Here is a 10,973-nt window from a genome sequence, read left to right as displayed (position 1 = left end):
TGTGAGTGATGGGTAGCAAAGGGCAGCCCTGGGCTGCTCCCACCACTCTGGGGAAGGTCCTGATGGACTGGGCTGTACTGGGGTGGCAGCACATCTAGCCAGCTCAAGTAATCCAGTATTTTTTCCAGCTAAATTGTCCCTGAGCTATGTGTGAGAGGGGAAGTGCTTGAGAAGCAACCCATGCAGCTGGGGGATGGATGGCAGGTACCCACGGTCACTCTCAGACCTTCAGTGCATTCACCTTTCCACGCTGCCTGGAGACACAGGGACTGCAAAGCCACCCCACAGCCAAGGGAACGGAACTAAACTGCCATCAGCAGGTCCAGGGAGGTGATTTTTTTCCCCTCTATTCAGCTCTGGTGAGACCCCACCTGCAGCTCTGGGGTCTCCAACATCAGAAGGAGGTGGAGCTGCTGGAGTAAGTCCAGAGGCCACAGAGATGCTCCAGTGGCTGGAGCTCCTCTGCTCTGGAGCCAGGCTGGGAGAGCTGGGGGGGTTCACCTGGAGAAGGGAAGGCTCCAGGGAGACCTGAGAGCCCCTTCCAGGGCCTAAAGGGGCTCCAGGAGAGCTGGAGAGGGACTGGGGACAAGAGCCTGGAGTAACAGGACATGGGAATGGCTTCATTCTGAAGGAGGGTCCAATTAGATTAGACATTGGGGAGAACCCTTTTCAAATGAAGATGTGGTTAAACACCGGCACAGGTTGCTCAGAAAGGTGGTGGCTGCCCCATCCCTAGAAACATTCAAGGTCAAGGCTAGACAGGGCTTGGAGCTACCTGGTCTAGTGGAAGATGTCCCTTCTCGTGGCAGGGGGGTTGGACTAAATGATCCCTGCACTGTCCCTCTTCTTAGGCTACCCCAGTGATTGTAGTGCAAGTAAATCGTTCCCACTCTCTCCTCCAAGTCCACTTTCAAACTGGTTCCTAACAGCAAGCAGAACCATTAACGTAACTGAACTTAAAACACAACTTAGCCAACAGAAACTAACCAGTGAATCATCCAGTGCAACCAAGAAAGCACTTGGAATTTCTAAGGAAGCACCGACAGCGAGCCTGGAGCTGCAACAGGGGGAGGACCACGAAGTTCGTACTTCCCGAGAGGATCAGCTCCTCCTGGCTCAATTGAAGTCTACGACGGCTTCCAAGAGAGAAGAGCCGTGGCAGAGCTACAAACAGCTAAAATTCATGTCTCCTGGGAGGTATTTCACGGCTTTAGGTCAAGCAATGGAGACGCAGGACCCGCCTTGCTCTTCGGCTTCTGCGGGTTTAAATAATCCCCTCCTGACCAGTTCAGAGGAGATGTCGTCTGCAACCCCACTGAGATCGAGCTGGTCCAGGGTCTCCAGCAGCGTGTTCACAGAGGCCTTGGAGCCTTCCCTCTCCAGCCACTTGTTGAGCATTTCATAGAAGGAGTCCTGGGTCCGGTCTAAGGGCAGATCGTTCTCCTGCACGTCGAGGCTCCGGCCGAATTTCTTCCAGTAGATGGAGTTGATTCCAGCAAAGATGTAGAAAGTGCCTCGCAGAGCTGGAGGGGAAGGGGAAAGCTCAGAGAACGGGTCAGAAATCCCACCCCCTCTGCCCCCCCAGCACGTCCACTGGGCCCCAGCACTTACCCGGAATGGGCTCTTTCCCTGTCTGTGGAACCAGATCCCTCCTGGGTCTCTCCCTGGGACAGGGGGCACTCTGCAGCATCACCTGCAATGGCAGTGTCTGTAGCACCCACCAAGCCCTGGCACAAACACTGTCCCCAAGCCTCCCAGTGTGGGGACTGGAGACCCTCTCCCTCTCTCCAGGGGCTGTTGGGGCAGGACACCCCCCTCCACCCCCAGGACATCCAGGTTTCCTAGCTCTGGGATGGCAGCAGGCCACAAGCAGGGAGATCTGCCTCGTGGAGCCCTGGCCAGGGAGAGGAGAGCTGTTTGCTCAGCAGCAGCCTTAAACCCACAGAGGGCTCTGGCAGTCGACTGCAAGGAGCAGGTTTTGCAGCTCCGAACCCAGAACAAGGACAGGAGACCCCTCGTGACCTCCCTGAGGATAACGTGGTCCAGCCCTGGACTCCCCCCAAGCTGATGAGCCTGGGGAAGGCAGAGGGAAGCATCAGAGCTTGGCCAAGCAGGGCAGGGCAGGGCAGAGGGTCACTCTGTACCTGGGACTCCACGGGGAGCGGCTGGTCCCGCGAGCGCTGCTCGTTGAGGTCGTTGTCCTGTGTCCCCACGTTCACCCTCCTGTACCAGCTCAGCCTTTGAATCAGGTAGTTCTGTGGCAGGAGAGAAGCACAGACCACGTTGGGTGGCTCTGCAGGGATTCCAGCTGCAGCACCTGCCCTGCCATGGGCTCAAGGGAATGGCCTGCTTGCTTATCCCGAGCTTGAAGGAGCTCTGGCACAGCACAGCCCTCCCTTTACCCTGGGGTCTCCACTGGGGACCCTGGGTGTGCCAGCAGCTCTGCCAGGGGAAGAGGGACCACTCTGCTTGGTCCCTCTACCGCATCCCTGCAGGAGTGAGACTCATCCCCCTGCTCCTCCAGCCTCCCCAGGAGCTGCAGGCCAAGTGGGGAGCAGAGGCTGGGGGAACCTCACCCCAGCCCCACAAACAGAGCCACCACCCTGCTGCCATCCCAGCAGCTCACCTTCAAACTGGAGGATTTCGTGCTCAGGCTTCTCCCCTTCCCTGGAAGATGGAAACAGTGCTGTGAGTCCTCTTTCCCCAGGCAGGTCCCTTTTCCCACCCAGCCCACGCCACTGCAGAGCCCCCGGCCGAGGCGAGTGCTCTGGGGGTCCCCTGCACCCGGTGCTCACCTGGGCAACAGGAGAGGTATTTATAGATTAAGAGCCCAATCACGACCAGGATCACCACCGGGATGATAATCCAGAGGTCTAAAGCACAAAAAAACAGGTGTGGGAGCTGCTCCTGGTCCCCTCAGCAGCAGCTCCCACCTCCATCCCCCAGCCCACCCTCCCTCCTCTACTTACAGGAGGAGCCGGTGCCCGTGGCAGGACCACACTGGAGATCCCTGTAAGGAGTGCAGGGAGACAGCACCACCTGCCCCTCGGGACACCTGGGAAAGGAGGAGACAGGGCAGGCTCAGCAGCTGGAGCCGAGCTGCCCGCACGGACCCGCCGCGGCCACCCCAGCTCACCGGGGCTGGCACTTCTCGCACATCTCGCAGGGCAGGTCCGGGTCGCAGAAGGTGCCCTCCTTGCAGGCACACTCCGTGTTCCTGGTGGCCTGGCAGGGACTCAGCTCCACCTGATCTGTGGGGGACAGCAGACACGGCTCTGTGCCGGCTCCTCCGACCCCGAGCTCCCAGCCAGCCCCTGGGGACACCACAGGGGACCCTCCATCAGCCAGCACTGCCCCCTTCCCCAGCAGCTCGTACCTTCCCTGCACTTCCGACACTCATAGCAGGAGTGGAAGACGTTGGGGTACTCCATGAATTCCTCCCCCTTGCAGGGAGAACACTCGCTGGAGCCGTTCGGTTCTGTGCAGAAATCTGCAAGGTGGGTGCCTGCGAGAGGAAGGGCAGCTCTGAGCACACAGGGCAGGGAGGAGGTGTCTGAGCAGAGAGGAGGGGGGTGATTTGCCAGCTGGGTGGCCAAGAAGGCCAAGGGCACCTGGCCTGTATCAAAGCCAGCGTGACCAGCAGGAGCAGGGCAGGGATTGTCCAGCAGGAGCAGGGCAGGGATTGTCCAGCAGGAACACGGTGAGGCTGCACACGGAGGGATCGCTGTGAGACCACCCTACCTGCGGGACACGGCTGGCAATTGAGACCTTTCTCTTGCACGTAGTACAAGTCTGTCCCTCCCCTGCTTGGCTCCGAGGGATCCAAATGGTCCCTTCTGCTCAGTGCTGCCGCATCAGTTCCAAAAGCAGCTCTCTGTCAAAAAACGCAGAACAACCTGGGTTAGAAACCACCCCAAGTCCATGGGGAGGAGAAGAAAGAGAAGGGCCAGAGTTGCTGTGCCCACTGTGCTTGGGTGAGCTCTGGGACAGCTCTGGGGCCAGTGACTAAACCTTGGTGCAGGCAAAGGGCACCTCCCCTCCACCAGGGAGGTATTTCCTTGGCAAAGCGTTGGCAGGGGGATTCCCCCATGCCAGGTTATCAGCAAGGCAAAGCCTCCCTAACGCTTCCTTAGTATAACACCAGACCCCTTTTCCTTCCCCAATTTCTGAGCGCACCAACTGAGCCCCAAAATCGAGGGAAGGGCAGGGAAGAGGAACAGGTCTGTGGGAGGAAACCGGCCCTGTGTCAAGGCTGGTCCATGGCTCCTGCGCCCACAAGACTGCTGGAGGCTCCCAGGGGACATCACTGCCTCTTTCTGCCTTGTTATCCCTGTTATCCTGCAGCGGATCAGGAACACAACAGCCACGTTTCCGCCGGCTCTGCCCGCCCTTTCTGCCGGCTCAGCTCTTCCTGCCCTGGCTGGGTCGCTCCAGCTGCAGTGAGGACAACCCTCAGCATCTGGGAGGCTTTTAGGGTACCCCAATGTACCCTAATCCTAACCCAAGGGGGACGATGCCCTTGGCCTCTCAGCCAGCACAGAGCTGCTCCACGGGCATCAAGGGGTATGAACCTGCCCCCACCTCCAGCCTTCACCCCCTCCACAGTGTGCAGGTAATGACATATCACGACAGTGACAGCCTGGAAGAGGCACTTTCCCCTTCCCCCCTGAAGCAGGGAGCACAAAATCTGCCTCTTCCAGCAAATATTTCTCCCGTGAGTCAGAAGTTGCCTGGAGAGGCAGAACAATAGAGACGCCAGTCCCGGTCCTGGCCTGTCCCCTGCGCCACCAGCCCCCACAGCACAACAGCTCAGCGCAGCTCCTGATCCCTCACCTCCGCCCCGGATGCTTCTCACACTTGGACAGCGAGAAGGAGGAGTGCCAAAACCACCCTCAGCGGGTCAGGTGGTCACGGGGCTGCAGAGGGTGATCCACAAACAGCACCACTGAGAACAGCCTGGCCATGGGCAGGAGGACAGAGCTCCACCAGCACCACGGCACAGATCCCCCCGAGCCCCGGCCAGCCTGGGAACGGGGTCATCTCCATCCCTGGCCTTGGAGGGATCAAATCCACATCTCTCCAGCAGCTTCTGGCGCTGTGTCCGAGTTACAGGGGCCAGGACCAGTGTGTCACTATGTGGGTATAACCAAAAGTGTGTGTTCTACCCCCTCTCTGCCATTTCTGATGGATCATTCCCAGCAGCTGCCCAGGGCACACCTGGCACCTCAGGCTGCAAGCTGGGAGTTAAAGAACTCTGCCAGGAGTGTTTCTTTGTCTTCTCACTAATGAGTGAGCTGTGATAACTCCCCTCAGGGGAGGCATCAGCACCTTCACCCCCAGCCTGAGGAGGCATCTCTGCTAATGGGCTGTACTGGACTGGCATAGCAGGCAGCTGTAAGGTCCAGACACCCAAAATTCCAAAAATATCTCACAACTCAAAGAGTTAAATCACCCACTGTAAAACTCCCCGCCCTGGACATTCCCACCTGAAGCTGGGCATATATAATCTCAGGGTTTTGGGACTTCTGGCACCAGAACTCCAACAGGACTGCCTGTGATCATCACTCCAACAGGACTCTGACCATCACCTGGACCAACAGGTTTTCCTTTGCTTTTACTCTGCACCCAGGGGTGGCCATGTGGTGCTCAGCACAGGGGTTGACAAACACCACCCTGTTCTTGTCCCAGGGTGCTGGGTTATACAGTTGTTTAGGGGATTAAAACCAGTTTTTCTCTGCATCATTGTATTTATTGTAATCTTTTTAGTAAATTGTAACTCCTGACTTGTGATCTCTCTCGAGTTGGGTTCATTTCTCCCACTGGTTTGCTTTCAAACCAGCACACTCTGCTTCTCCTTTCTCCTGCTGGGAGGCTTTGCAAGTTTGTAAAGTGCTTTTTTTTTTTTACCCAATTGAGCAGCTCCAGCCACAAGCAGCTCTCAGGCCTTCACCCACTCTGGTGGGTGGAAGTGAAGGACAGGACAACCTGTCCCACTTCCATGCTGTCTCCACAGGGAAAACAAATATCTTTTCTTCCCCCCCTCGAACTCTGCCAGGCTGTGAGGGTGGTCACAGCAACAAGGCAGTGTCATCTGCTGTCTGGAAAGGCCCCTTAGACACGGGATTTCATTGCTTTACTTGTAAGAGCAACAAGTGCTCGATAAGGTTATCAGCCCCCAGCACCTTGCTGCCCTGACCAACCCGTGGGGGAGAAACCAGCCATGGGCAAGACACAACAGAACTCAGGAGAATTCAGTTTTCACCCACAGTAAACAACGCCAGGAAAACCACGTTGCCTCGAGGCAGAGGAATCACCAAGCACAGGAATCCTCAATACCCGCCCCCTCAACCTCTTCCTTCTGGATGATCAGGCTCTGAAAAGCATCAGGCTTTGAGCTTTCCCTTCTCCCATCCCCCACTTTTCTCCTGAAGTGATCCCAGGAAGGAGCTGGACCCTGCAGCAGAGGACAGGACCCCCCTGGCTGAACTCCTGAGCATCACTGAACATCCACAAAGCATTAACCCACAGCCCCTGACGGCAGCAAGGCAGGCCTGGGGACAAAAGACATGCCAGGCCCACACACAGACACCTCTGCTCCAAGGGCACAGGTTTGACTGACGCAGGGATTTTCCCCTGGACTTCCCCCAATGGAATGTGAGCTCCCGGGATCACAGACGCCGATATCCACCCGCTCATCCCCCTCGGACAGGCCGTGGTCCGGGTCCAGCATGATGCAACAAAGGCCACATGGCCACAAGTGTCGTATGATCACCCCTCCCGGTCAGCTCCCCTCCCCTTTTATTAAAAAAAGGGGATAGAAAGTTAAAAAAAAAAACAAGAGCGTGCCCGCGTGCCCGTAGCTGATGGGTTTGGTAAGGCCTGATTTTATGCAGCCAATCAAAATAAACTCTGAGAAACAGTACAGGAAAGGAACTGGATGATCACTTGATTCTCCTTAAAAACCTGTTCTGGGCAGTGGTGCTGTCAGTGGGAACAATTCCAGGGTGGGAGCAGCTCCCACGTGTCCACTGGGAGTGGGATTACAGGCCAGCCCCGGGATCAAACTCGGGGCAGGACCCCCCTGACTCCAGGTGAGAACAGAGTTTAGGCATTTCAACAGCAGCAAGCGCCCAATCCATATGTGAGGGAATTTGATACGCGCAAATGGGATTTTCCGTCTTGAAAGACGGCGGTGCCGAGGGCTTGGACATCACTTGGGCAAGTCGGAGAGGCAGCATTCCTGCCCCGGGCAGCCCAGAGCCGCCCGCCCCCGATGCGGTGAAACATCCCGGGACGGTGAACGGCACAAGGCTCGGGAGCGCGGCGCTGGAAATCCCCTGTGCTCCCGCTCCGGCTGCCACCGGTGATGCCTCCCGTCACCTCCGAGGGGCAGCGCCAGGAGTACGTGCCCTCCGCTGCCCCGCACGGCTGAAATCACCCTCTTCTCGTTCCCCCTTCACATCGTTGCTTCCTCCGCGCCCCCACCCCCCGTCCCGGCCTCAGCCCCACACCTGCCCTGTGCCCTGCACGCCCCCGAACCTGCTCAGGTGAACGCCCTCCACGGCCCTGCTCCCCTCCCCTGGCCCTGCACCGTGCGAAGCCCCCCTGTCCACCACCTGTGCCCCCAGGGCACACCGTCCCCCTCGTCCCCCCCGCCTCCAATCCCCTGGACCAGGTGAGCCCCCACGCACCCCCCGGTTTTCCCCGTAGCCCCCAGAGCAGGTGAGCCCCCCGCGCTCCCGCCATGGCCCCTGGAGCAGGTGAGCCCCAACGTCCCCCCGACTCGTAAGAACCGCTCCCCCCCCGACCCTCCCCGCACATTCGCTGCTAAAGAGACACCCCCTCCCCATATCCGCTGCTCCCCTGGGGTAAACCCGCAGCCTCCTGCTCCCCACTATTCACACAGCCCCTCCCCTCCCCCGCGGCCGGCTGAACCCTCACCCCGGCCCAGGGCAGCCCCAAAACACTTTTCTCCCCCTGTTTCCCCTGGCTGGACCCCGTCCCAGCCCGGCGCTCCGTGCCCCTCGACGGCGCGGCAAGTCCGGGCATGTCGCCGCAGCACCGGGCAGCCCCGATGGGGGTCCGGGACCCCCCTAACCCCCTTCCCGGGGGGTCCCCACACCCGACCCCCGTCCCCACGTACCGCGAGGAGCAGCAGGAGGAGGAGGCAGAGCCGTCGGGGGGTCCGGAACATCGTGCGCGGTGGGAGTGGAGCGGGATGGACGGGCATGGGGCTGGCAGGAGGCGGACACGGAACGGGACAGGCTCGGGAAAGGCTCGGGAGCGGCTCAGCCAGGACGGGACAACCGAGCACCAGAGTGGTGACTCAGAGAATCGATGAGAGGCGGCCAAGGCAGAGCTTATAAAGCCCGGGGAGGGCCGAGAGCGGAGGAGGAGGAAGCGACTGGGAGACACTCCCAGCACAGCTTCGCCGGCGAAACCTCCTCGTGACCGAATCGCGACGGAGTAAACCACAGGCAGGTTCTCCTGTGTGGTTTGTTAACAGCCTGGTCTGCCGGGGACCGGGCTTTCTCAGAAGCAGCTTTCTCAGAACTTTTAGTTTTTACCGCCTCTTATTTTCGCCGTTCGTTCTCTTCAAAATCGGTTTCAAAAAGTCCTGGTGTAGGTAGGAACCCTCAGGAACTGTTTTCCCAGGGGTGCTCTGGCTTCTCCATCTTGCATTTTTTCCCCATTAGTCAGCATCCTAGAGGGAGCAAAGCCGCAATCTCTTACGATATTCCGGCGGCTCAGGGTGCAAAAACAAGGGAAAGTGGTAAACCTTTGGACTACTTTCTGCCGTCACACAAACTGCTCGGCTGCTGCTGGGGCAGTGTAGTGAGAAAAAGGATTCCAGTGGAAGTCTGATCCTACTGGGACGGTGGAGATGTGCAGGGATGGCTGCTCTGAGTGTTGGAATGGAAGGACACGAGGGCTTCAGGAAGTACAGGCACAGGAGACTTTCAGTGCCCTTCAGGCACTGGGGACAAGTGATGGAATGACAGGACAGAGGGGAAATGATTTCCTACTGCCTGAGGGCAGGGTTAGCTTTTATTCAGTTTAAACTTGGGGGCAGATTTTTCAGGAGTGTGCTCCTGTGTAGTTCCTGTGTTGTTCCACATCATTTAGGGTAAGTATTGGTGTAGTGTAGCTCTGGTTTTCATGGTCTGCTATCCTATTTTTAAGGTACAGTAATTGCTTTTAGTAGTTACATACAACCCATTCTGCAAGTCACTCTGGCCCAAAATACAATGGGCCTTAAATGGGCCTTAAATTTTCACCTTCAGTGTGCGGAACAAGATGAGCTTTCAGCTCTCTTCCAACCCAAACCATTTCAGGCTTGTGATTCTATGAAAAAAAAAAACAGCCGAGGCAGAGAAGTGGAGCCCTTGTTAATCTTTTCCTAGTCCTGAACTCTGAGCTAACTAATCCGGGTGTGTGTTCCCTGCCCCCCACCTTCCCCTGTGACTCACCCAGTCACCAGGGGCTGTGTATAAATCACTTTTAGTGCCGCATTTCCTAAGCAGTGCCCGAGGCAGAGGAATCAGCAGGTAAGAGCCTCCAAAGGGGTGCCAGGGCTACAGAAAAAATGCTGCTGAGCAGATGAAACGCTGCTCACCGGGGGGAAGGGCTCAGCCGACTGACAGTCTGGGTGTCAATGGGGCAGCAGCAGCAGGCAGGGAGAAGGGCAGAGAGGCTCCTCACATCCAACAGGATGAGTAGGGTTGGAGTTAATCCACTCGGGATGTGAATATTTGGGAAGCACTTTCCCTTTGGTAATTCCACCTGGCAATGGACACCTGGTTATCTCTTTTCAGGGAGAATTATTCAGCTTGTCCGTGGCCCGAGAGGATGAAGCTGAAGTGTGACTTCAAGGAGAGGGAGAATTCCCGCCTTTTTCCTGGGTGGGTGCTTCTATTACAAGCCCCAAAAGTATGCAGGGCCTTTTGTTTAACCAAAACCATGTGTCCCGTGCTCTGGATACCACTGACTTCAGCTGAGGTCATTTGGGTCCTCAGAGAACAGCTAATTTTTCAGTTAGGGCAGAACTAGAACTAGATTTAGTTCTAGGACTGGGACTAAATGCTAGTCCACTGCATTTGCACATGCAAATGGGACGGGGAAGGAGCCTGTTTGTCCTTTCTCTGAAAAGTCAACCTGATGCTCTCCAGGGAAGTGTCTGTGCACAAACTCAGGTGGGAAGAGGCTCGGTGGGAAGCGGGAACGGGGTATCCCAGTTTGCCCCACAGTTTAAACTGGTCCCTCAGCCGCATCCCGGGGCAGGGGGAGATCAACTCTCAGCCCCCAGGGCTCACCCTGCCGGCCCCAAACACTTGCTAGGAAGCCGCAGTGTTTTGTCCCTCCCTCTCAGCCTCCCCATTAACAGAATTGCCCTGAGTTATCTGCGCTGATAAACCGCAGAGATAACGTCTTTAGGCAGCTCCAAACAAAGGCGGCTCTGTTTCCAGCCCGTGGGGATTTAAGCTCCGGAGCAGGGTCGGGATGCTCCTCTCCCACTCCCCGGCTATCCCGAGGGGTGGGACACCCCCGGGCTGGCACTTCACTGTTCTCCAAGCAAGAATTTCCATCCCGGCAGTGCCAGGGCTTCCATTTAAGGCAGATTTTTGGGCAGGCTCTGGGCACGGGCGAGAAAGGGGTGCGTGTTTATCGCCCAAGGACAGACCTCGCAGCAGCTCCCCATCCTTATCACCCGCAGCCCGCTCATCCCACAGCTCCCTCCAAACTAGGAGGCCCTCGGGGAGGCCGCAGCACGACACGAGCACGTTAGGGAGAAGAATGGACCCACCGTGGTTTTTGGGGTACAGAATCCCTCCCTTTGCTCGCTCAGCTCTGCTGCAAGTGGAAAAACAAAACGAAGCGTGAGGGTTTGAGCAGGAGCTTGGCTGGTCTCCAGCTCCCTGGCCGGGGGGGAGAAGGGAGATTGGAGCCCAAGCTGCCCGCAGAGGAGGGTGCAA

General features: G+C 57.7%; 1 protein-coding gene across 1 annotated transcript; it reads right to left on the bottom strand.

Moving 5' to 3' along the window:
* Positions 1-5: 5 nt before the first annotated feature.
* On the bottom strand, positions 6-8,446 carry LOC126645436 (tumor necrosis factor receptor superfamily member 10A-like). Its single transcript, XM_050325841.1, has 10 exons — positions 8,144-8,446; positions 3,742-3,874; positions 3,377-3,505; positions 3,137-3,251; positions 2,970-3,055; positions 2,796-2,873; positions 2,627-2,667; positions 2,145-2,255; positions 1,612-1,693; positions 6-1,523 (listed from the first exon to the last, which is right to left on the bottom strand). Exons 1-10 carry the CDS (start codon positions 8,228-8,230, stop codon positions 1,216-1,218), a joined length of 1,170 nt encoding a protein of 389 aa, XP_050181798.1. The 5' UTR covers positions 8,231-8,446; the 3' UTR covers positions 6-1,215.
* Between the last annotated feature and the right edge of the window lie 2,527 nt (positions 8,447-10,973).

This window comes from Myiozetetes cayanensis, unplaced genomic scaffold (genome assembly GCF_022539395.1).
Source record: "Myiozetetes cayanensis isolate MyiCay16 unplaced genomic scaffold, myiCay2020 scf30, whole genome shotgun sequence".
NCBI lineage: Eukaryota > Metazoa > Chordata > Aves > Passeriformes > Tyrannidae > Myiozetetes > Myiozetetes cayanensis.
The sequence above is the reverse complement of the archived record's forward strand: the minus strand, read 5'-3'. Positions and strand labels throughout refer to the sequence as shown.

Bases quoted from the DNA above. Each gene is read 5' to 3' on its own strand.
- LOC126645436 (XM_050325841.1), bottom strand. From the start codon at position 8,230: ATGCCCGTCCATCCCGCTCCACTCCCACCGCGCACGATGTTCCGGACC. The intron at 3,056-3,136 runs GTGAGCTGGGGT...CTCCTTTCCCAG, and splicing joins TGCGAGAAGTGCCAGCCCCG to GTGTCCCGAGGGGCAGGTGG. The intron at 2,668-2,795 runs GTGAGCACCGGG...TCCATCTTCCAG, and splicing joins ATACCTCTCCTGTTGCCCAG to GGAAGGGGAGAAGCCTGAGC.